This window comes from Trichoderma ghanense (assembly GCF_004382785.1).
Source record: "Trichoderma ghanense strain CCMA-1212 chromosome Unknown scaffold_17, whole genome shotgun sequence".
Taxonomy (NCBI): Eukaryota; Fungi; Ascomycota; class Sordariomycetes; order Hypocreales; family Hypocreaceae; genus Trichoderma; species Trichoderma ghanense.
The window spans coordinates 21411-45943 of record NW_027395680.1 but is presented as its reverse complement, the minus strand read 5'-3'; the positions used below and the strand labels follow the sequence as shown (position 1 = coordinate 45943).

Sequence of the window (24533 nt, the reverse complement as noted above, 5' to 3'; positions counted from 1 at the left end):
CCTTCGACTCTCTCGGCCGGGCATCGCCAGACTGCAATTGCGGCGCAAGTAGATGCTTGCCGTCGACGCCGCGACACACGCACCGCAGGCGTGGGAGAAGCAGAAGCAGCCGCAACACGCGCGCCGTCGTGCGTCCGGGGTCACGATGGCGCCGACCAACGTCACCACCGCCGCAGTCACGGCCACTGCGGTGCCGCCGCCACCTGTGCCCGCCAAGATCAAGCGCCCTGTGCCGCCGGGCATCCAGACAAACGGTGCCGCTTCGTTCGCGGGGTCGCCGTCGCCGTCCCTGGCATCCTCCAAGCCGCCCTCCAGCGCGAAGCAGCCGCCCAGCTCCGCCAGCGACCGGGCCATCACGGCATCAACCGTGCGGCCCATCAACCGGGTCCGCCGCGACACCCTCAACCAGACACCCGGGCGCAACTCGAGAAACAGCGCCGGCATGCGATCGGCGTCGTTCGCAGCAGACACGGCTGCCCATGGCTACGATCCCCCACCTTACGGTAACACATGATCCTTCCTCTCCCGCAGTGCGAAACCACAAGTGGCAGTTCTTCTAACCAAGGGCAAATCGCTGCTATAGTTGTCACCGATGCCTACGTACTGAAGAGAAACTCGGGGCGACCGCCCTCTTTGGTCGTCCACATGCATCCGACACACTTCCGCTTCGATGGTCAAGATGGCATGTTCCAGTATAAGTCGCCGATGAAGATCTTCCTTGAGCATGTCAAGAGCCGCACGATACCCCACGACCTCCTCCCCTACTTTGTCCAGGGCAAGGTTCCCTTTTACGACGGATGCCTCATTGTACAGATCCACGACCACAAGTCCGTGGTCCAGAACAAGGGCACCAAACGACCCTCGTCAGCCTCTAGCGCCGTTGTGCCTTCGTCCATCCACAACTACAACCAATGGCTGACACCTTCACCACACGTCCCCTTTCCCAAGGAAGAGCAGAATGCCGCGGATGCAGCTGCGAAGCCAAAAGAGGAGCCTAAAGAGGAAGACGCCGATGAAAAAGATGTGGATAAGGAGCCTACGCCAAATGCTCCTAGTAATGCCACAGATACAAAGGCCCCCCCCAAACCGAAGATCTTCACTGTTGTGCTTCACCCTACGCCCGAGAGCTTACGCATGGATCTTATGATCAAGGCAACGATGCCCAAGTCGCCTGGGGAGGGACCTGGTGCTAATGACCCTTCGGCCATGGCCCCTCCAGCCACTCCATCCGCCCTTGTGCCGCCGACGCCGACTGCAGCCAATGTCCCGCCGCCTGCGAAAAGACAGAAGCGAGAAAAGAATGAGCTGGACGCCAACCTTTTACATGCTGCCGAAGGCCAGATACTGCTCGCGACCAACGCACCTCTGATGCTCGAACCGACAAAGAGCGTGGAAGAGACCATCGCCCTGTTGGAGAGGATGTCGCATCCCAGCCACAGCGAGCCTCCGCCTCAACCAAAGGCGCGCAAGAGGACGGTGGCCGAAATGGCTGCCGACGAGGCATTCACCGCAGAGATGGAGCGGTACATGCTGGTTCTCGACGACCGGCTTGCGCCAAACGCTCCCGGCGCGCAGGGTGCTGGTGGAGCGGACGGGGATGGCCCAACCGGTGCGGCGACGTTCGAGCCTCGCTTTGAGCGCTTCAACCTCATTGAGGATATCAAGAGAGAGCACAACGAGAAGAAGGAACAGGAGAAGCTTAAGCAGCAGGAGAATGACCGAAAGCTGCAGCTCCAGAGACAGCAGCAACAGCAGCAACAGGCGCAGCAGGCGGTGGAAGCTGCTGCGCAGAGACAAGCAGAGGTCGAGAGGCTCCGGCGTGAAGCCGCGGCGGCGAAGGAGAACCAGATGCGCCAGCACGCCGAAGCCCAGCGACAGGCAATCGCCGCTCGCGCTGCGGCGCAGACTCCCGCGGCGCAGGCAAACAACGCCGCAGCGCAGATGAACCAGACGCAGCACGCTCACCCCGCCCAGCATCCCGGAAGCATGCCGAACGGCGTTCAGCAAACCCCAATGGCCAACGGCCTCCATGGACCGGCTCAGGCCCGGTTCCAAGCCCAAATGTCTCAGGCTCAAGCATCCTCTCCCATCATCCGTCAGCCCACTCCTCAGAACATGTCGTCGCCCATGGTTGCGGCCGCCGCCATGCAGCGAAACAACTCCACCATGGCGGCGAGCCCTCCGCGATCCGCTTCTGTGGTGCAGAACCAGCAGGTATCGGTGCCCATGGCCCACGCCATGTCTTCTAGAAACAGCCAGCAGAGCCACCCGTCGAGCACGCCACGCATGCCTCACGCGACGCCGAGCATGCCCCATGCAACTCCCATCAACCGGCCAGCAATGATTGCAACCCCCCGCATGACCCAGGCGAACAGTCCTCCGGCCATGATGGCGCAGAACTCGCAGATGAGCCAGCCCATGATGATGAACCCCTCGGGCATGAACCAGGCCAGCCCTCAGGTTATGGCTCAGATGGCCCAGCAGCGAGCAATACTGCAGCAGCAGCAACAGCAGCAGCAAATGGCGGCGGCTCTCCAGAATGGCAATTTTAATAACATGAACATTGCTGCACAGGGCCCAGGCATGACGCCGCAGCAGCAGCAACAGATGATGCAGATGATGCAACGGCAAATGCTGATGCAGCAGCAGCAGCAGCAGCAGCAGCAGCAGCAGCAACAGCAACAGCAACAACATCAACAGCAGCACCCGCAGAACAACATGTTGAACCCGCAGCAGCAGCAACAGCAACAACACCAGCAGTGGGCTCAGCAATACGCGCAACAGTTGCAGAGCATGCAAGGCGCTCAGATACGCTCGATGACACCGCAGATGCAGGCTCAGATGCAGGCCCAGATTCAGCAAATGACTCGAATGGGCCAAATGGGCAACATGGCACGGGGTCAAATGAACGGCCAGATGAATGGGCAGATGAACGGGCAGATGATGAATGGCAATGCTAATCCCAATGTCAACATGCAAGCGATGGTAGCCATGCAGATGCAGCAGCAGGCACAGGCTCAGGCCCAGCAGCAAGCCCAGGCCCAGGCTCAGGCTCAGGCACATGCCCAAGCGCAGGCTCAGGCGCAGGCTCAGGCTCAAGCACAGCAAGCTGCCCAAGCTCAGGCTCAGGCGCAGCAAGCACAAGCCCAGGCTCAGCATCAGGGTCAAGGCCCCCAGCCAGGACAGCCGAACAATTTGCAGGTCCAGCTGCAGACTCAGACGCGCATCATTTACAGCCGGCTCCTGAATTCGGCGGCGGCCAAATTCGGCGGGGCCGACAACATCCCGCCGGACGCCATGGAGAGGATCAAATCGCAAGCTTTCATGCAAGCCCAACAGATGATGAGGGATATGGTGCAGCGTCGGCAGCAGCAGCAGCAGATGCGACTTCAACAACGCCAGCAGCAACAGGCTGCGATGCAAGGCGGGATGATGGGGCACCAGGGAATGTGAAATGAGATTACGGACGGAAAAAAAGAAAAGAATGACGGGGTACAACGAGAGGAAAATGTCTCAGCCCTTTCGGAGGAGACGGAAGTACAAGGATGATGGCTTTGTACCACATAAAGCAGTCCAGCAGCCGTGAACTCGGCGGGAAAAGGAGGCTGCCTACCCATTTTGATGTCAATTTTCACACGGAGTTTAGGAGGGCGGTTTACAATTTCGGCACCAGTCAGGATTACCGCGTTTGGGCCAGTGTTTCAATACCCTAGGGATGATTTGTTTTTTTTTTTTTTTTTTTTCTCTTCTTTTCTTTTCTGTTATATCGGTAGTGGCTGCTCGACACCACGATGGACCTGCTGTTTTGACTATTTTCCTGTTTGCTTGTTTGGAGGGGGTGGTGGGTTTGTTCGTTCCAACCTTTTCTTCTCTATATCTCCTTTTGCTCTACCGCTTCTCTTCTATCTTGTTTTGAACAATGGGGGGTGTGCCGACTTCTGGACTGGACATGAATCTAATGAATTCGCTCGGCTACTTGGCGTTTGGGGGGGGGGTGGAAGGGAGGTCATCAGGCAAGTAGCTATAATGGAGTTGAGACGCTTGTATAGTGTAAGGGCAACAGAATAACAGAAACAAGTTGATCATTGGAATTGAGTTTGCTGCGAGATTGAGAGAGGACGTTGAAGGTTGACGTTGATGTTGGATTTGCAGCTTAATGTTGACGAACTGTCTTGCCATGCTCGGCAGTTCTGATGCTTGCTGTTTGGGTGCATTCGGATGGCTTACTAAGGCAGGCACATGTCAAGCCTCCCGTCCATCTGATTCTTGAGAAGCAGAGTAAACGTCGGTACACGCAAAAGACGATGGCATCCGACAGAGATGAACATTCTTACGAATCATGCTGATACACTGGCCATGAAATGCCTCTTCTCCACATGCAGCCCCCTATTCTTCACCAACGGAAAACGAGCTCCTCACCGTATCTTCACCTGAACATGGACTACGGGGGGTCCCATGTTTCCATTTCCGGTCACGTGCGGGCCCGGCCTCTTCGGTTCTAGACTAAAAGCAATGACGGAACGTCACGTCAAACAAGAGTAAAAAGAGAGCCCGAGAGTTCAGAGAGTCTCCAGCAAGCAGCAGCAGCTCTTCCGGCTTATTAGCCCCCAATTCTGTCTGCGCTCTCGGTTCGCGACAAGCTTGACGTGATTTCCCCCCCCCCCGAAAACAAGGCTGGACCAGAGCACAAGAATCCTTTTTTTTTTTTTTTTTTTCCCTTGCTGTTGATATAATCAAATCGCCGAATCAGCCTCGTTGCGTCGCCTCTGCATCGCCCGTCTGTTGATCGTCGGATCGTCGAGCTCTTGGTTTCTCCGTCCCGTCCTTATCTGGGCTTTGTTGGCGTCTGTGTGCTTTCTCTCGTCGCTCAGCATCTCTCTCTTCTTACCCCCCTCTCCCTCCTCCGTCTTGGCCATCGTCATTCTGCCGAATCGCCACGCTTTTCCCTCCCATCTCGTCTGCCACTTCTATCGTTTCCATCAACCTCGTCGCGATGCATCCCCCACGGCCGTCAGCGCTGCTGCTGTCGTTCCTGCTGGCGCCGCTGGGCGCGGCGGCGATGCTGAGCTGCGACAAGATCCGGGTCGACGGCCACAACTTTGACCTGTCGCCGCTCGGGGGCCCGCACTCGGTGGTGACGTCGCGGTTCGAGTCGAGCACCGAGGCTCACATGAACACGACGTACACAGTCGACATTTGCCAGCCGCTCAAGAAGAGCGGCAAGGCCAAGTCCAAGGAGGAGTGTCCCAATGGAACAAGAGGTGAGGCGAAGGATTCTTTTTTTTGCCCTCTTTCTCCCTAGGCATTGTTTACACTACGAACGGGTGACTGACCAGACCGCCTTGCATCAAGTGTGCGCTATCACCCGGTTCCTCAAGGGCGACCAGGACTCCGTCACAAAGGTCGTTGCCATTGCAGGCGGGCTGGAAAACGCCGGCGGATCGCAGTTCGAATACGAGGCGACGAGGCTCAAGACGAGCGATTCCAACTCGGACTCTCAGAAGGAGGGTCTGCGGCTGGTCCTCAAGGGCGGCAAGCACCCTCTCACCGGCCCCGTCTCGGAGCGGAGGGCCCAAAAGGCCGTTATTGAGTTTCTGTGCGATCCCGACAAGACGGGCACCGAGGGCGAGTGGGCTTCCGAGGACGAATACGAGAAGCCTTCTGCCGCGAAGCGACGAGCAGAGGATGACAAGGGGGACGACAGCAAGGACAAAGACGACAAGAAGGAGGATGGCGACAAGGACGACGAGGGGAACCAGGACTCGTCCATTGAGCACCAGTTGAAGAATAAGGATGCGGCGCTCATCTGGGAGGACTATGCCAAGGAAAAGGACTTCGATGTCTTGCGGCTGACTTGGTACACCAAGTATGCGTGCGAGAAGCGGGATGGAGGCAAGGACGATGACCGCGAGCCCGGCGATTCGAGCGCAAGCTGGGGCTTCTTTACTTGGTTTGTCATCGTGTAAGTGCAGCACACCCGGGAACGGCGGCTCCCAGATGCAAATGCAGGACACCTCGACTAATGGCATTTCTGCAGCGTGTTCCTCGGCATCGCGGCGTACCTGATTTTCGGCTCCTGGCTCAACTACAACCGCTACGGCGCGCGAGGATGGGACCTCCTCCCCCACGGCGACACCCTGCGCGACATTCCCTACCTTCTCAAGGACTGGACACGCCGGGTTTTGAACACGGTTCAGGGCGCTGGCAGTCGAGGAGGCTACAGCGCCGTCTAAACAGCACGGGCATGATTTTTCCAGGGGCCCAGGACTGAATGGAGGGAATAGGTGGAACACGCTGGTGGAAGGGCTGTGACGGGGTTATACACACGGTTGTACTTGGGAGCCTCGGTAATGCCATTTTCCTCTTTTCCTTTTTTTCGACCCCTGATCCCCTTGTCTGTTTTGGCAAGGCGGCGTTCTGGTTGCATACTGAGATCCTGTTGCGTGTTTTGCTTGGGCGGGATTTGTAGAGACTGTGTTTATCTCTTGGGTTTTACTATGATAATCTCATACATCAAGTTATCGTTGCTGTCTCTGGGCACGTGAATCACGTTGGAGCTGGAGAGCTTGAGGATGACCTGTTCATAATGCGTTGCAGCCCGATGTAGGGAGCAATGATGACTCTGTTAGAAAATGGACTCGCTGCTTCCACCATCGCAGGTTCATCTCTTCATCATGACGGAGAAGTAGGTCAAATCGGGCAAAAGGATGACTCCATCCCGAGTTTCTTTGGGGAGCTCGAAACAATGACTCAGCTCGCAGCCCAAGAAAACAATCCACTCTAGTGTCGTCACAGCACATTATAACGCCTGCAAATGCACAAGCAAAAGCAGCGATACCGGCAGCGGAGCTTTTATCGATAAAAAAAAGTTCAAGCCAAGACCCCCCCAATTCGAAGGCCGGCGCAAAAAGGGAAATTTATATCGCTCCCTACTAACCCAAGCTTCCAGTTCCCTCTGCCTAACATTGCGCACGAAGGCGGGATTTGATCTCTCAAGATTGGTGATTGCCTTTTTGCCGGGAAAACTGAAATGGCTTTGAGGGTATCGCTTGCGCGACAGGCGGCGCTTGCTGGCAGCAGGCTTTCGTCTGCCGGAGGCAAGAGGTGCTTTTCTGCGACGAGGGCGGCGGCGAGGCTGTCGGAGGATGCGAAGCAGTCCATCAAGGTGCGTCGCAACAACTTTGCTCCCCGACAAGTCCTCTCCCCAGTTGGTTGCATCTCATCAATTGACTATCCACGGCACTTCACATCAAGAAGAACAAACGCAAGCCAATGTGGGAATTGTTCTGACTGACATGATTGTCACCGCAGCGAGACGCAGCTCTGCCGAACCCCGACCCGGCGCCAGACTCGGCCAGCGCGGCCCTCGTCAAGGAGCATGCGCCCTACATGGTGGCCACGTACGCCCGGCCGCCGCCTGTGTTTGTGCAGGGCGAGGGCTCGTGGCTGTGGGACATTGAGAACCGAAAGTATCTCGATTTCACGGCGGGGATTGCGGTGACGTCGCTGGGACATTGTGATGCCGAGTTTGCGGATATCATCGCCAAGCAGGTGCGTACAATTTACCTTTATAGAGGAAAAAGAAGAAGAGGAGGAGGAGGAGGAGGAGGAGGAGGCGTGCTGACGAGGGGGGGAACTTGTGCATAGGCGAAAACGCTCGTCCACGCCTCGAACCTGTACTACAACCCCTGGACCGGCGCGCTGTCCAAGCTGCTCGTCGAAAAGACGCTCGAGGCGGGCTGCATGCACGAGGCGTCAAAGGTCTTCATCTGCAACTCGGGCACCGAGGCCAACGAGGCGGCCATCAAGTTCGCCCGCAAGGTGGGCAACCTCCTGGACCCGTCGGGCGCCAAGTCCGACGTCGTCTCCTTCAACCAGGCCTTCCACGGGCGCACCATGGGCGCGCTGTCGGCGACGCACAACCCAAAGTACCAGAAGCCGTTTGCGCCCATGGTGCCGGGCTTCAAGCAGGGCACGTACAACGACGTGGCGGGCATCGACGCGCTCGTCGACGCCAAGACGTGCGGCGTCATCGTCGAGCCGATCCAGGGCGAGGGCGGCATCCACGCCGGCAGCGAGGAGTTCATGGTTGCGCTGGCGAGGCGGTGCCGCGAGGTCGGCGCCGTGCTCATCTACGACGAGATCCAGTCGGGCCTGTCCCGGACGGGCGACCTGTGGGCGCACGGCAGCCTCCCCAAGGAGGCCCACCCGGACATCTTGACGACGGCCAAGGCGCTGGGCAACGGGTTCCCCGTCGCGGCCGTGCTCGTCACCGAGGCCGTCGCCGACAAGATCAAGCTGGGCGACCACGGGACGACGTTTGGCGGCAACCCGCTCGCGTGCCGCCTGGCGCACTACGTCGTCTCCAGGCTGTCGTCGAGGGAGATCCGGGACGGCGTGGCGGCCAAGAGCAAGGTGTTCCTCGACCGGTTCGCTAGGCTGCGGGAGAAGTTCCCGGAGCTCATCGCGGAGGCGCGCGGCCGCGGGCTGATTCTGGGACTGCAGCTGACGGAGGATCCGGCGGCGATTGTGACGGCGGCGCGGGAGAGGGGCCTGCTGGTGATTACGGCGGGGACGAACACGCTGCGGTTCTTGCCGAGCCTGGTGATGACGGAGGAGGAGATTGGGCAGGGGCTGGATATCCTGGAGGAGGCGATTGTCGCTACGCGCAAGTAGGAGGGTGCTTGTGAGCGAGCCTGTGACTTTCTTTTCTCTGTTTTGAGTGTATTAATAGTTTGGCGCGCGTATGAGATTCTGGTTCAATGTCTAAAAAGGAGATTGAGTGGGCTTATATAGCCGGTATAGGGGGGGGGGAAGAAAGAAAAGAAAAGAAAGAAAAAAGCGTCATGATTCACATGTATATCGGACCTGAACCTATCTGTCTGATTCCTACAGTGCCCATTGTACTTTTATTCCTCCCGTCTCCTATCCAACACCTGAAGCGTGTTTAGCAAATGGCATGCGTCTTGCCCGTCTTGCCCTGCAGCGAATGCTCCTCGCCCTATCACAAAACTCATCGTCAGCCATTCATTCACGTCCCTCGATTCCATACAATTCAGTCTTGTCGAGAGGGAAAGAAACTCACCGTGTAGTGCTTGGAAGCACTGTGCCTATGCTGATGCTTCGTCTTCCCATGCGTCGCAATATGCTCCTTGATAAAGTCCTCCTGCTTCCGCACCGCCTCGGCATCCATGTTCCCGAGCATGGCCACGCAAAGCTTGATATCATGAATCAGCAAATCGCACCTGCTCTTGGAAAAGTCCTCTCTAACGACGACCCGCAGCATCTTCATCTCGTTTGTGTGCGGCGCCATGGTGTATGCAGGCACGACCCATCCCCTGCTCCTGAGATGGTGCGCGAGGGCAAACTCGTCATAATGGCGCTGCTTGCCTCCTTCGTCCGGGGTCTTGAAGCGGAAGGCGACGAGGGGCAGGCCCTGGCCTTCGCGCTCGGACATGATGACGAAGCCGAGGGACTTCTCGAGCACGTCGGTCAGGTAGTCGGCCGTGCGGGTGAGGTTGCTCATGATGGACTCGTAGCCGCGGCGGCCGAGGCGGATGAACTGGTAGTACTGGCCGATGACCTGGGAGGCGCCCTTTGAGAAGTTGAGGGTGAAGGAGGACTGCTCGGCGCCGAGGTAGTTGATGTTGAAGATGAGGTCTTGGGGGAGGTATTCGTGGGAGCGCCAGACGACCCAGCCGACGCCGGGGTAGACGAGGCCGTACTGATGGAACCATCCGTGTCAGCGTATCTGATGAGAATCGACGAGGAGGAGGAGGGAAATACCTTGTGGCCGGAGACGTTGATGGAGACGACTTGAGGCAGTCTGAAGTCCCACTCCAAGTCGGGCAGCACAAAGGGCGCCACGAAGCCACCGCTCGCGGCATCAACGTGAATGGGCACGTCCAGCCCCCTCTCAACAAGCAAGTCGTTGATCCCCTTGACATCCTCATAGTGCCCCGTGTACGTCGTCCCCAGGATGGCCGCGATGCCAATCGTGTTCTCGTCAATCAGCGCCACCGCCTCCTCGGGATCAATCGTGTACCGCGTCTCGGTGCAGTAGACGAACTTCTCCTCGACCTCGAAGTAGCGCGCGGCCTTTTCCCAGCAGACCTGCACGGCGGAGGACATGATGATGTTGGGGCGGTCCGTGGGCTTGCCCTCGGCCTGGCGGCGGAGCTTCCAGCGGCGCTTCATGGCGAGGACGGCGAGCATGATGGCCTCGGAGGAGCCGATGCACGAGGTGCCGATGCTGTCGCCGCCGTGGGGCGCGTGGAACAGGTCGCCGATCATGTTGACGCAGCGGTTCTGGATGTCGGCCGACTGGGGGTATTCCTCGTAGTCGATGAAGTTTTTGGAAAAGGCTTCCGTCATGAGCTTTTCGGCTTCGTCTTCCTGTTTACAACACTCAGTATGTTCGTCAAGCTTGTACGTGGGGGGAGGGGGGATTTCCATGTAGGTGGACGTACCATGTAAGTCGTGACAAAGGATGCCAGGCTACAGATTCCCAGTAATCAGCAATCAATTCTACTAATTCATGAGAAACTACGGTGATAAAAAGAGAGGGCATTACTTGAGCTTTGGGTTATTGTCCAGACTCAAATGGTCCTTGATCATGTGGTACGCAACGTCCCGCGGCATCGCACCCGCAGGCATGCTGTGCTTGGGCAGGTCCTGGCCGGCAAACTGCGAGCCGTAGACGCTGGTGGTGAACTCGTCGGCGTAGCTCGACAGCTTGACCTGCGAGAGGCTCTTGTGCAGGCTGGGCCGGTCGTTGATGGACAGCATCGGGCCCGAGGGGCCTGTGGCGGGGGCGGCTGCTGCGGCGGCTGCTTCGTTGCCCTCGGAGGGCGTGGCGGAGCCGGAGCGGCTGATTGCGGTGAGGTGGACCATGATGAGCTTCTGGTGATGGGTTTGTGGTTGTTGTGAGGGGGGGTATGGAGGGAAGGATCAAGAAAGGGAGGAGGAGAAGAAGATGTTGAGAGGATGAAGGGGGGAGAGGAGTTATATATAGCTCTCGTATGATATAAGTGGGAGCGTTGGTGTGTCGATTACATGCACGAGGCCGTCACTGCACAACTAACATGTCATGATGAGGGGTCCCAAACGCCCATCAAAGTCCGCCTCGAAGCAAGCAAGACAATCTAACTGGCACAACTTGTCTCGAATCAAGCTCCCTCCCTAGCTTGCAAAGCAACATAACATACCATGAGAGAAACAAACCAATGCAAGCAGAGCTCCAGCCGGCAGCCGTCACTCCTGACCCAGTTAGCAGCAAGTCTGGTTTTCCGTTGACCCCTAGGCTGGTCTAGCCCGGGGCACCTATGCATGACGACGCATCATCATCACCAATGGTGCCAAATAGTATCTAGTCTTCGGCCGCCATCTTCCGGCCGCAAGCCACTAAGATCCGCGGTCTGGTTGGTTGTGCTTGGATCTGCTTGTAGCGGGGTTTTGTGAAAGGAGCTGGAGATGCATGAGAGGGTTGATCCAATGGCTGAAGGGATGTGCTGTGTTTGATGCATCTTGGGTTTGGAAACTTGCTCTTTTAGTACAGTATACGCAGACTGCGCATTGAAGAGCCAATGCATCCGTCTCTATCTGGTCATTTCTTTTGCATCACTGAAACAAAGAGCCCCTGTTCGTACAGCCAATACATGGACAATTGCATCTTTCCCCCTTTTTTTCCTGCTTCTTCTTCTTCTTCACCATCATCCTCATCACCATCATACCCGACCTCACTTCTTCCATAGCCGAAAACCCCTGCTGTCTTCATGTTGCCCTGCTCTACAGCAACTTGTGTCTGGTTACTCTGCCTCTGCCCCTCCCCCTCTTCCAAGCTCCCCCAAAGCTCTCATGCAAGTTACACCTCAACTCATGCAAGTCCCCTCCCAAAACGCTTCCCCCACCAGCAAGCAGCAGCTCCCCCCCATCGGATCTGACGGCTAGTAGCCAGACAAAGTAGGTCATTACCAACAAGCCCAATAAAAAAAAAAAAAAGGCGCCCCCCGTTTTTCTCTCCAGGGCAAAAAGTAGGTTCCCGCCTTGGCTGTGTCGTCACTGCTTGGCAGATCCCTTTTTCTTTACACAAGTGCCGGCGACCCGAATCTCTTTTGTGTCTTTGCCTTGAAGGATCTTCGCAAAGCTGAAAGGGTTCGTTTTGTTTGAAAAGGGTCTCCGCTGTGGCGCTGTGCCCGTTTTTCACTGTAGATGGCGATTGTATCATGCATGTTTGTATGTACCGAGACCTTTTTTTTTTTTTTTTTTTTTNGACGTTGGGAGGGTGCTGTGCTGGGATGGAGGACTCGGGAGGCGGGTGTTGTGCTTCTTCCCCTTTATTGACTACCGAGGTAAGGCATGATGAACTCGGTGAACATGCCCGGACACGAATCCTCTGCAGCAGCATTGATGCAAAGTGTACCTCCGGCAGCAGGCCATTAAACACAAATCATCTCCTTGATGTGTATTGAACCATTATCAATTGCACCCACCCGTGCTCCGCTACCGGATATGAGGCCATCTCCAAGCGCGACCCGAAGAAGCCGACGACTTTCAGTGTTGTTGTACAGCACGGCCTCGATCTGCCCGACAAGGAAAACTCGAATGTAAACCACACAAGGCATATGTTGCGGCGTCGTCGACTTTTGGAAAGTTGACAGAAACAGACTGTTTGTACCTACATGACAAAATGAAACCACAGGAGATAGTATCCTAGGCATTTGGAGAGCAACATGTGCTTGTCTATGTCACCGCAGACAGAAAGACACTCAAACACGATGCACACATGGTACAGCATCAAAGCATCATTTACACGCTCCATATCTCACAAGCCCAACCACCTTTCATGCCTCCTTTCCACAATGTCCCGTCCTCACATGTACACCTCATCATCGCCCGTGCTCGTCAACCCGCTCGCAAGCCCATGCATCCGCCGCCCCAACAAGTCATCCGAGCTGGTCAGCTTCACCAGGCTCTTGTTCCCCCTAATCCCCTTCTTCATCTTCCTCCCAGCCCCATTCTTCTCTCCGTTGGCACTCCCGTTGACCTCTCCATTTGCATTCGCATTGCCATCAACAGGCGGCGAAGTCGACGTCGTCTCCTCACCAATTCCGTTGCCATCCACGTCCCCATTCTGCGTCAACGTTCGCCCGCGAGACATCTTCGTCATGCTAATCTCAAGAGGCCTATCCTCATCACCACTCGACTCGGCAATAGACTGCCGCCGGAACCCATCCCGAGCCGTCTGACTCCTAGACGAAGCCGCAGCCGCAGCCGCAGCCGCTCGCTGCCGTGCCTGTTCCTCCGCCCTCTGCGCCTCGGCATCGACAAAAAGCTGGTCGAACCACGCCGCGCTGCGCTCAAAGTGCTTCCACGCAGGCGGATACACCCCCGGAAACTGCATGAAGCCGTGCGACGTCCCCGGGATGAGAAGAACCTCCGTCACCTCCTTGTCGTCAAACGTCCAGTTCTCGTCCAGATCCGCCCCCGTCCGGGACAGCTGGCGTCGGGCCGCTGCTTCCTTCGCCCGTCGTAGACGGCCCGCGAAGACGACGGTGTCATCGACGAGGGGATCCCGCTCGCCCGTCATGAAATACGTCTTGGGGAAGTTCTCGAGCAGCTCTTCGGGGGCCAGGACCGGGCTGAGGAAGTAGTCCTGCGTGAAATCGGGGCGGTTGTGCGCGCCAATGTACAGGATGATCATGGCTCGCATCATCTCGGGCGTGAGGACGCGGTCGTTGAAGTAGGAGATCATGGACGACGTCGCCAGACGCGTCTTCATGGGCTCGGCTCTGTGCGAGACGGCGCCGTCCTTTTTCTCGCCATCCTTCTTCTGGCTGGGGCTCTGCGAGGTGCTGAGTACCCTGGGGCCGGCGTGGCAGTACTCTGGCCTCGTTCCTCCCGTCGAAGGCGTGTTCTCGACAGGCTGTGTCGAGGGCGGCGGCGGCGTCTCGTCCTCATTGTCCGAGTGATGCGGCGTGCCCACCAGGTCGTTGTACTGCATGCTCTTGCGCTTCACAATGGACCGGTTGGTCCGCCTCGAGCGCCGGTCCCGGATGAGCGACATCTGCTCGTCCGTCATCCAGTTGCCAATGTTCATGTCGAGCGTCGGGTAGAAGCACACGAGCCCGTCCGGAGGCGGCAGCCTGCCCACGCCCGCCGCGCGCCGGAAGTGGCCGATGCCCGTCTCGAGCACCATGAGCGTCGCCGCCACGGCCAGGTTGCCGCCCGCGCTGTCGCCCGTGACGACGATGCGCGGCGTCTCGCGGCCCGACATGCCGATGCAGCGGCCGCGCGACCGGACGAGCGTCACGTAGACGTCGAAGCACTCGTTGAGCGCGTACGGGTAGGGGTGCTCGGGCGCCTTCTTGTAGTCGACGCTGAGGATGGGCAGCCCCGTCTTGGACGCCCAGGCGAAGAGCTTGTCGTCGTTGCAGCGCGGGTCCATGGCCACGAAGCCGCCGCCCGGAACGTCCAGCACGACGCGGTTGTGATGCGCCAGGTCCGCCAGCGGGCCGTCGTAGTAGAGCCAGGCGGACACGGCCTCCTTGTAGTCGCTGTTGGCGGGCCGCGGGATGCGCACCTGGCGCGGCGGCCACCTCGTGAACCGCGGCCGCATCAGGCGCTGCAGGAAGCCCAGGTACGGCGTCGTGCCCTTGTTCCACGCCACGCGGAGGTGCTCGACCGTGATCATGCCGCGGACCTTGCGCACCTTTTCGTCGGCCCGCTCCGCCGCCACGAGGTAGTAGAGCGAGAAGACGACGCTGGCCAGGTCGCGCAGCCACTTGGACCGGATCTTCATGGCGGTCCAGAAGCCGGCGTCCAGCGCGGTCAGCACCCAGGTCGCCCGATAGTACGTCGGGTCGTACATGTTGGCCATGGGCTCGGGGCTGGCCAGGCCGACGAGGGCGCTGAAGTTGCGGGCCGCGTAGAGGTACAGCATGGTGATGACGACCGTCTGCCATGCCGTCAGCTTGCGGGAGAGGAACTTTGAGATTTTCTGTGCCATGGGCGGGCCATGTTTGTGGCCTCTGTTTCCCTGCATGTGAGTATTCGTCTCCATCGAGGACCAAAAGGGGTTGGAGACGTACTTGTAGAGGTAAAACGTCCAAAAGGACAAGACGGCCAGGACCTGCAGGCGCCGCGACTTGGACGATGGCCGTCCGAGGACGTGGTCTATCATGATGCAGAAAACAAAGTGAACAATGTAAATCAGAAAGCGGAAGCAAAAAAAAAAAAAAAACAGGTCGCGAGGGACTTGAGTCTATATCAGAATGCTCGAGGTGTAGTAATACATGGGATATGTGCGTCTGGGTTCGATGCGACAGCCCATGAGAGGGATAAGCAATATCGGGGATCGACGGCGCAACGGCGTCTCATCTCATGTCATTCGACAGTCGATGTATCAAATGGTCGCCGATGCTGTTGAACAAAGATCGTCGAGATAATACGCCGTTTGCTTCGTCGCCGCGTCGATTCGAGTCGAGCCTCATGAATGAACCGTCGTCATCGGATGCTGCGGTCGGTGCGCATTGATGAGGACAGGGCTGGTTGTAAGTACTAAGTAGATGGGCAACGGAATAGAACAAGAAACGAATATTCCAGCCAATCCGAACCTGGATCTAGAAGACAGGAGGCCGTTTGCCGGTCGGGGGTGGCGATGTCCAACTAACTGTGTACGAGTAGAGAGCAGAAGGATTGATGACGGTGAGTGCGAACGAGGCCTTATGGGGGGTTTTTACAAAACAGCAGCGAGCAAGATGCATGCCGGGATTGGACATCTCCGTGTCCATCCAAACACCCATGACAAGGCACATGTCATTGCTTCCCACCAATATCCATTTCTCGGCTTAGCATCCCTCTCTCTCGGCCCTTCGCCTTGTTCCTTGGGTCCTCGTGACGGGGGGCGGGTTATGAGGCGCCTGGACGGGAGCAGCTGACATGTGAAAGTCGAGGGTCTGTCTGTCTCCCCCCCGGTTCGAAAACGTGTGGCCGACCAATCAGCGGCTTGCCCACAGGACGGCAACTCTGGGGAATGGCGCTTCCCCCACGGCGGGCTTCTGACAGCTGGGATGGCTTTTTTGGTCTTCTGGTTGTGCTATTCTGGGCTAAAAAAAAATCATATGTTCGGTGCTAGTAAGATGGATTCTGTTTGCGGTTGGCTGGTGCGTGTTGTGTCGAAAGCGGCGTTGGGCTGGGCGGCTTTTGTTTTTGTGTCAAATGTTTGCAGGAGGCAGACGCCGTGGCTGGTGTTGCACGTTTCAAGCACATGCGTGAATGTTCCACGTTGTTGGTGGGACCTACGGATTCCCCTTTTACTCAGGCCGGAAGAATATCTATTTTGAAGCTTGAATTGAGCGCGGAAATGTTGAAATGGCGGGCATTGACGGAGATGGTGAGGTCATTTTGATTCATGTCATGGCGCCGAGTCTAGCTTTCCCCTTGCCGTGATACCCTAGAGTCGGGGATAATCCATTGTAGAGGCATCATAAAACTCACAGATTGGCCATAGAAGAAAAAGTGACTACTTTTACATTCAGGAGAAATGAATAAAATACGAACGGGATGCTGTAGAATAGAATGGACTGCGCGGTGGACGTGCAGCCAAAGCCATACCTCGGATTGCCCGGATCAGTGCGTATCGCCATCTCATATCAAGACCCAGACAAGTGAGACAGGCCTCGTCACCAATAGCATCATGGAATCTCAACTGGCTAGACGCAAAGAAAGGGAAGTTTTCGGTAGCTGATGAACGCTTCCTTCATGGCGCCGAACGGCTGGGTTTTGAGGTGGCGGTCTCTAGGATACAGCTCTTATCCCTTTAATCGACACATGTGAAATCCATCGTGTCACTGTTTCTGGAAGATTGCGGCTGTTGTGGCCTTGGCCCTTCCGCCTTGTCCTGCTATCGATCCAGATGCCCTCTTACGACCGAGGCATCGTGTATAGTATTAACGGCGCGATCCAAGTCGCCATTGGCAACGGCGGTGTTTGCCACAGCGGTCTGATCAATTCATGTAGACACATGTCAAAATTGCATCAGGCGATGCGGTCCTTGAGTAGTCATGGTCATGATCAGGCTTTGACCAACGATAGAGACTCTCTGCTGTGGGTGAGCATTGGAATTCCTCGCACATCAATGGCAAGAATTGTATGGTTGAATCAGGTACCCTGCCTGACTGATATCTGATATCTGTACTGTGCGAATTGCGCCATCCGCACCAATTGCCTCGCATTTGATTGGCCGCAGCTGCACATCCCACCACCTCGCCCCCACCTGCAATTATCTCAGTTTCCCATACTTTTTTCGGCCTACGAAACCCCAACCCAACTCCCCATCTCAAACCCCTCGACAACACCATGAGGAGGAGCCCATGAAACTCCCCGGGCGAGTGGACGGCTCTTTCTGCGGTGCGGTGCTTGCGACCCGATCATCAGCCGGCGTGGCGCGCAACAATGTCTTCCCGAGGCCTCACGCAGCCAGAGACGCTCCCGAGAGGGGACCAAGGCCCGCAAGGCCAACAGCCTCGCCGGTAACGAACCAGGGCTTCTTCTGCCCCCGGAGCTCGCAATGGCTGCTGTCGACGTTCATGCCGGGCCTCGAGACGCACAAGCACCGCACCGCCCCGGCGCAGAATCCAAGACGAACCGCTCGAGCCTACGGGACGGCCGCTGCCTCGCATGCCTCGCACACCTCGGGCACACGATCACGACCGCCGCCCGTCGTGGTGCAGGACAAGGACACGATGCTCTCCTATGTCGACCAGTCCGGCGTGGGCAGTGTCGAGGAGTATTTTGATTACTACAGGGATCCGTATCGCCGTGGCTACGCTGCCCCGGACGGGCCCAGGCTGCGGGTGTCGGAGAACAAGAGGGACGTTCAGTTTCCGTCAAAGGACGAGACGGCCATGGTTCATGAGGAGACGCAGCCTGTTTTGGATCGGCTCCAGGCTGCCATCGGACAAAGGCTGCGGCATCCACATCGGCACTCGCTGGATGAGATATACAAGCTGTACTGCCAGCTTCCGGAGCCTCGCATGCTGTGCCTCACTTGGCAATGGCGCAATAGGCTGCTGAAGGTCATGGGCACGCCCCAGAAGAGGGACATGGACTCGATGCTGCGGTACTTTGCCCTGGCTGCCGATGTCAAAAACGCAGGGCTCACCCTGCGCCGCTCGCAGTGGAACTTTGCGCTGGCCTTTGCCACCAAGTATGCCGCCAGAGTGTCGACGCAGGAGATGGAGTCGGCGCTGAGGTTGTGGAAGGAGATGGAGAAGGAGGCTCATGTGACGGGTAACGAAGTCACGTTCAACATTCTATTCGACGTTGCTGCCAAGGCGGGCAACTTTACCCTTGCCGACATGATATACAAGGAGATGGACAAGCGCGGGATCGAGTTCAATCGCTTCCACCACGTCAGTCTTATCCACTACTTTGGACTGAAGCTCGACTCGGGGGGCGTTCGAGCGGCGTACCGCGAAATGGTGGAATCGGGCGAGATGATTGACACGGTCGTCCTCAACTGCGTCATATCGGGGCTGCTCAGGTGTGGCGAGGAAGCGGCTGCGGAAGAGACGTACCAGCGAATGAAGAACGACCACCACATGGCGTCAGAGATGCCCCAGAAGGACTACATGATGAACAAGGTCGTCACAAAGGTCCTCATGATGTTTACCCGAGTTGGCAAGCAGCATCCGGAGCTGAAAAAGTCGTTTCAGACAAACGTGCGCTTGGCTCCAGACTTGCGCACGTACAAGCTGCTGGTCAATCACTATGCTACCCGAGTCGGCAACCTCCAAAAGGTGGCCCAATATCTCGATGAGATGAAGCATCTGAAGGTCGCCATCCATCCCACCATCTTCCTGGCCCTCTTCAAGGGGTTCTACATGCACGGGGGCTATCCCGGCTCGGACTGGTCTGAGCAGCGCCTCCAAGGGGTGCTCGCGGGATTCTACCAAGCCCACGATGAGCGTGGGGCCGATTTCCGCATAGACCAATGGGTCGTCATCTGGGCGCTCCGCGCGGTCAAGAAGTGCTCCTCCAACGAGGCTCTGGTACAGACGTTTGAGAACATGTCCCAGAGATGGGTCATTAGCCCAGAGCGGCAGCAATTCATGCATGCGCTGTTTGAGAACATTCTGCACGACAAGGATCTCAAGTCTACGCGAATCGACGGGCTTGAGCAGTGGCGCGGCAAAGATGCGTCGTGGTTATGAGTGGTTTGGGGAGAATGTGTATACAAGTGTTCATATATGTCATGCCAAATCTATAGACTAGCCTGTCCTTTGTCAATCGGGACAATCATGTCAATTTGATCATAAACTATCATGACAAGCTTCCACCTCAGTCTCCCTGGCGAGCACACAACGAAACCTGCACGGACAAAAGTCTGGTTATGCATATGAACTTGCGAAGTGGTCCGCGTTCTATTCGAGCTATTTACTCCCGTCGCAGCAGCCCACTCACTATCCATTCCCAACACCCCATCGTACATAACAGCCCATGGCCAAAGCCAGTTTCGTCCGTAATTCGACAGCGAGTCGTTTACTGAGTCTTGTAGGTTTGGTAGACTAGAACGCAGCTTCGGTCAGCTTTTGCCGCGGCAAAACGAGCAGCTTGGCGGGGCAAGCAGCGCAACAAGGCCCATCATCGCAATCGCAAACTCACCGGCAATGCCAAAGGGCAGGAAGAAGCCAGTGGCCATGAAGCTCCAGTATCCGGCGCCGAACCACTTGCTGCGCGGGTTGAAGGGCAGGTTGGAGTAGGGGCCCTCGGGGTAGTGGTAGGGGGAGGACATGCGAGGGCGGGTGGTGTGGAAGCCTCGGCGGGCGACCTGGGAGGCGGTGCGGGTGGCGGCGCGGGAGAGCATCTGCAGCGGAAGGAACCAATTGGTTAGCTATACGGTAATGAAGAAAGGCGAGGCATAGGAGAGCGAGAGGAGGCGGACTTTGGCTGCTGGTGAGAGGTTGACCGAGGTTGTGGTTTTGTTTGTCTGCGGCTCGAAGCTTGTCCCGGGATTAATTGGTATGGTTCGATTGAGGTCAAAACGAGAATGCTTGGCGCTGCTCGTCACGTGCAGCTCTGCCGACAAGCACCCAGCTGCTTATGTAAGTCTACTACAGCATGTACCACTCATAGCGATGCAAGCTGCGGCTGACTAAGACTTTTTCGATCTTCGATGCGCCGTCACCGCCTTCTCTTGGCACCGACTATTTTCTTTTCTGCCGTCCCGAGCCCACTTCTTTCTTTGCGAAAGTTTGGTCGAGCAATCTTTTTGCATTTTCTCATCCCGACAGCGTTTCTGTCTTCCGGGTGCGGTTTCAGCTTGGTTGGGAAGATAATCTGGTTGTGTTGATGCAATTTTTCGATTGTCAGCTTTGAAATTCAGTATCATTGCTGGAGCGCAAGCTTTTTCTCACAATCTAGACTCTGAGCCAACAGGCGGGATCGACACTTTTTGTGTAGAGCACCTGTTCTACCTACCTCTTCTATCCCTTATCCTCCTCCTCCTCCCGCCTCTTCATAGCCACAATTCGTGGCAGCACCATCCAAGATGGATGAGATGTTCAACGTGTTCGAGGGCAAGGCGGAGCCCCCCAGCGCCAGCGAAGACGAGAGAGCGCCCCAGAGGAGCCGCAGCCGAGCCCAGAGCAAGAAGCGAAAGGCCTCCGAGGCCATGAACGGAAATGCCGACGCCGACATGGACGGAACCAACGACGACGCCGACAGGGGCATGGCTGATGCCGCCGAGACGCCTCGAGACGAGGCCTCCGAGGCCGAAGAGGACTCGGAGGCGCCCGATCACCAGGACAAGAAGCGGCGCAAGAAGACGGACGAGGCCGGCCCTGTCATGACGGACAACTTCCAGACGGCAGAGTCAAGAGAGGTCGCGGGTGCCTCGACGTTTGTTTCGCAAGATTCATCGCTCGTGCTGTCACACAACATCCAGCACCAGGTCGCCCTGCCGCCGGATCTCAACTACGAATACATTCCCCTTTCAGAACACAAGTCCCCCGAGGAGCCGGCGCGAACATATCCCTTCAAGCTAGATCCTTTCCAGAGCCTGTCTGTGGCATCGATTGAGCGCGAAGAGAGCGTCCTGGTATCGGCGCACACAAGTGCCGGAAAGACGGTGGTGGCAGAATATGCGGTTGCGCAGTGTCTCAAGCGCAACCAGAGGGTCATCTACACCAGTCCCATCAAGGCCTTGAGTAACCAGAAATATCGAGACTTTGAAGCCATCTTTGGAGACGTTGGCCTGATGACGGGTGATGTCACGATCAACCCCACGGCCAGTTGTCTGGTCATGACGACGGAGATTCTGCGGTCGATGCTGTACCGCGGCTCCGAGATTATGCGCGAGGTGGCCTGGGTCGTGTTTGACGAGATCCACTACATGCGAGACAAGACGCGCGGTGTGGTGTGGGAGGAGACCATCATCATGCTTCCCGACAAGGTTCGATACGTCTTCCTTTCGGCCACCATTCCCAACGCTTTCCAGTTTGCCGAATGGATTGCCAAGATCCACCACCAGGCGTGTCACGTCGTCTACACCGACTTCAGACCTACCCCCTTACAAAACTACTTCTACCCCATGGGAGGAAAGGGCGCGAGGATGGTGGTTGACGAAAGGGGCAGCTTCAACGAGGAGAACTTCAACCTCGTCATGGCAGAGGTGGAAGAGAAGAAGGGTTCGGATCCGGCCGACTTCAACGCCAAGATGAAAGGAAAAGGAAAGAACAAGAAGACGAACAAGGGCGGCGCCGACGAGGGCTCCGACATCAACAAGATCATCCGAATGACGGTCAGGAAGAACTTCAACCCCGTCATCGTGTTCAACTTCTCGAAGCGCGAGTGCGAGAACATGGCCCTCAAGATTTCAAACCTCAACTTCAACGACGATTCCGAAAAGGCAATGGTCAACAAGGTCTTCCAAAGTGCCATTGAGAGCTTGTCGGAAGCGGACCGAGAGCTGCCGCAGATCCAGAACCTGCTGCCTCTGCTGCAAAAGGGCGTTGGCGTCCATCACTCCGGTCTGCTGCCCATCCTCAAGGAGACCATTGAAATTCTGTTCCAGGAATCCTTGATCAAGGTCCTCTTTGCGACCGAGACCTTTTCCATCGGTCTCAACATGCCTGCCAAGACGGTCGTCTTCACCCAAGTCACAAAGTGGGACGGCGTCCAGAGACGCCCCATCACCTCTTCCGAATACGTTCAGATGGCGGGACGTGCTGGTCGTCGTGGTCTCGATGCCCGAGGTGTGGTCATCATGATGATTGACGACAAGCTTGAGCCAGAGGTCGCCAAGCAAATCGTCACTGGTCAGCAAGACAGACTCAACTCGGCCTTCTACCTCGGATACAACATGATCCTCAACCTGCTCCGAATCGAGGCCATCTCACCCGAGTTCATGCTGGAGCGATGCTTCCACCAGTTCCAGAATGCGGCTAGTGTCCCTGCCCTGGAGAAGGACCTGATGGCGCTGCAGCAGGAGAAGGATGCCCTCACAATACCCGATGAAGCCACCGTCAAGGATTACTACACGATCCGGCAGCAGTTGAACACATACACCAAGGATATGCGAGCGGTCATCCAGCACCCGAACTACTGTCTTCCCTTTCTGCAACCCGGCCGCCTTGTCCAGATCCACAACGTCAAGGAGTCGGCGGAGAAGCTTGGTGGCGGGCTCGACTTTGGCTGGGGCGTCATCACCGACCAGTATGCGCGACGTCCCGTCAAGATGGGCGAGCCCGAATACCCGCCCCAGGAGTCTCACATCATCGAGGTCCTGTTGTACATTTCCAAGTCGAGCGCAGACATCATCCCCGGCCATCTGGCTAGCGACATGCCGCCCGGCCTCAAGCCGGCCGCCGACGAGGACGACGGCATGTTTGCGGTTGTCCCCTGCCTCCTCACCTGCATCAAAGCCATCAGCCAGATCCGAGTCTTTATGCCCAAGGAAGGCCTCAAGTCGGATGACGATCGCAGAGATGCTGGCAAGGCGCTTAGTGAAGTGCAGCGCCGATTCCCCGACGGCGTGCCCATTCTGGACCCGCTCGAGAACATGGACATTTCGGACGAATCGTTTAAGCAGCTTCTCCGCAAGATTGAAGTGCTCGAGTCCCGGCTCGTGGCGAACCCCCTGCATCTCTCGCCCCTGCTCCCGTCGCTGTGGGACCAGTACCACGCCAAAGTGCAGATTCTGGACAAGATCAAGGAGAAGAAGAAGGAGATTGCCAAGGCTCACAGCATCGCGCAGATGGACGAGCTCAAGTCGCGCAAGCGCGTGCTGCGTCGTCTGGGATTCATCAACGATGCCGAAGTCGTCCAGCTCAAGGCCCGCGTTGCCTGCGAGATTTCCTCCACCGAGGGCCATGAGCTTCTCCTGTCCGAGCTCCTCTTTGATCGATTCTTCAACGAGATGACGCCCGAGCTCATTGCCGCCGTCCTCAGCTGCTTCGTCTTTGACGAGAAGCTGGAGGCTCAGGCTCTCAAGGAGGAGCTGCAGAAGCCGTTCCGCGAGATCCAGGCCAAGGCTCGCATGATTGCCAAGGTCAGCCAGGAGTCCAAGCTTGACGTCAACGAGGACCAATACGTGCAGAGCTTGAAGTGGCAGCTCATGGAGACGGTGTATGCATGGGCTCAGGGCCGAACCTTTGCTGAGATTTGGTAAGTCGAAGCTCCCCTTTTGTTTTCAACGCACGAAAAGATGACCTTTTTTACTAACGTGTTTTTGTGAAGCAAAATGGCCAACGTCTACGAAGGCTCATTCATCCGCATCTTCCGCCGACTGGAAGAGCTCATTCGCCAGATGGCCCAGGCCGCCAAGGTCATGGGCAACGACGACCTGATGAAGAAGTTTGAAGAGAGTTTGCAAAAGATTCGGAGAGACATTGTGGCCGCCCAGAGCTTGTATCTGTAAACAACAAAATGGGCATGGCTATTGGTCAAAGGATCGCTTTGCTGGGATATGGGAAGGAAAGAGAAGCAGCAAAAGGTCGTTGCGTCGGGGTTTCACTTAGAGTCATGTGTAGATACCTCTTTTTTCCCTCTGTTTTCTTGACTACTGATTGCTTTGGCATTGATCATGGCTGGTGGAGTTTTGGAGCTTGGGGTTGAACAAAATTGTTCCTTTCCTTTGTTTGTTCATGTGTGTGTGCGTGTGTTTGTCGATGTGGAAATTGGCATAATTTTAGATGTGAAGTTGACTTGAAGGATCTGATGTCCGCTTGACAGTTGTTTCAGTATACTATCGTGAACATTATATATCTTTGGGAGTGGCTATCCAACCCATAGCTAGGCTTTCCAGCATCCCCGCCAATGCATATCTTTATTGCTTACAGCAATCCAAGGAGAAAGAGGATGGCTACTCTCCTCCTATCACGATGGCACTTGTCGTCGTGATATACCATTCTGCCCGTAGTTCCAAGGCATCAACATGGGCCGCCGATGGTGTTCTACGCAGTGGCAGTACACCCCCTGTTAAGCGCCCTGCTGTCCAGCCCCCCCCCCTTGCTTGCCACGTCGGGTCGCAT

At 56.8% G+C, this 24533-nt stretch overlaps 9 protein-coding genes across 9 annotated transcripts; 5 read left to right on the top strand and 4 right to left on the bottom strand.

Moving 5' to 3' along the window:
• Window positions 1–145: 145 nt before the first annotated feature.
• Window positions 146–3453, top strand: CCMA1212_009468 (SAGA complex subunit spt20; the record flags this gene model as incomplete). Its single annotated transcript, XM_073706551.1, has 2 exons — window positions 146–503; window positions 584–3453. 2 exons carry the CDS (start codon window positions 146–148, stop codon window positions 3451–3453), a joined length of 3228 nt encoding a protein of 1075 aa, XP_073554840.1.
• A 1280-nt stretch (window positions 3454–4733) lies between these two features.
• Window positions 4734–4922, bottom strand: CCMA1212_009467 (uncharacterized protein; the record flags this gene model as incomplete). The annotated part of the gene is made up of 1 exon (XM_073706550.1): window positions 4734–4922. The coding sequence occupies one exon, from the start codon at window positions 4920–4922 to the stop codon at window positions 4734–4736; it is 189 nt and encodes a 62-aa protein (XP_073554837.1).
• Window positions 4923–4993: 71 nt separating this feature from the next.
• CCMA1212_009466 (Autophagy-related protein 27) lies at window positions 4994–6233 on the top strand (the record flags this gene model as incomplete). The annotated part of the gene is made up of 3 exons (XM_073706549.1): window positions 4994–5261; window positions 5353–5962; window positions 6038–6233. The coding sequence occupies 3 exons, from the start codon at window positions 4994–4996 to the stop codon at window positions 6231–6233; spliced, it is 1074 nt and encodes a 357-aa protein (XP_073554838.1).
• Window positions 6234–7030: 797 nt separating this feature from the next.
• CCMA1212_009465 (uncharacterized protein) lies at window positions 7031–8676 on the top strand (the record flags this gene model as incomplete). Its single annotated transcript, XM_073706548.1, has 3 exons — window positions 7031–7165; window positions 7312–7551; window positions 7648–8676. The coding sequence occupies 3 exons, from the start codon at window positions 7031–7033 to the stop codon at window positions 8674–8676; spliced, it is 1404 nt and encodes a 467-aa protein (XP_073554836.1).
• A 271-nt stretch (window positions 8677–8947) lies between these two features.
• On the bottom strand, window positions 8948–10893 carry CCMA1212_009464 (Glutamate decarboxylase; the record flags this gene model as incomplete). The annotated part of the gene is made up of 5 exons (XM_073706547.1): window positions 8948–9001; window positions 9086–9724; window positions 9787–10395; window positions 10470–10497; window positions 10574–10893. 5 exons carry the CDS (start codon window positions 10891–10893, stop codon window positions 8948–8950), a joined length of 1650 nt encoding a protein of 549 aa, XP_073554872.1.
• Window positions 10894–12871: 1978 nt separating this feature from the next.
• Window positions 12872–15181, bottom strand: CCMA1212_009463 (Hormone-sensitive lipase; the record flags this gene model as incomplete). The annotated part of the gene is made up of 2 exons (XM_073706546.1): window positions 12872–15029; window positions 15090–15181. 2 exons carry the CDS (start codon window positions 15179–15181, stop codon window positions 12872–12874), a joined length of 2250 nt encoding a protein of 749 aa, XP_073554834.1.
• A 2191-nt stretch (window positions 15182–17372) lies between these two features.
• CCMA1212_009462 (uncharacterized protein) lies at window positions 17373–19214 on the top strand (the record flags this gene model as incomplete). The annotated part of the gene is made up of 1 exon (XM_073706545.1): window positions 17373–19214. One exon carries the CDS (start codon window positions 17373–17375, stop codon window positions 19212–19214), a length of 1842 nt encoding a protein of 613 aa, XP_073554835.1.
• Window positions 19215–19542: 328 nt separating this feature from the next.
• Window positions 19543–19867, bottom strand: CCMA1212_009461 (uncharacterized protein; the record flags this gene model as incomplete). Its single annotated transcript, XM_073706544.1, has 2 exons — window positions 19543–19568; window positions 19666–19867. 2 exons carry the CDS (start codon window positions 19865–19867, stop codon window positions 19543–19545), a joined length of 228 nt encoding a protein of 75 aa, XP_073554832.1.
• A 684-nt stretch (window positions 19868–20551) lies between these two features.
• On the top strand, window positions 20552–23920 carry CCMA1212_009460 (ATP-dependent RNA helicase mtr4; the record flags this gene model as incomplete). Its single annotated transcript, XM_073706543.1, has 2 exons — window positions 20552–23667; window positions 23740–23920. 2 exons carry the CDS (start codon window positions 20552–20554, stop codon window positions 23918–23920), a joined length of 3297 nt encoding a protein of 1098 aa, XP_073554833.1.
• Window positions 23921–24533: the final 613 nt, after the last annotated feature.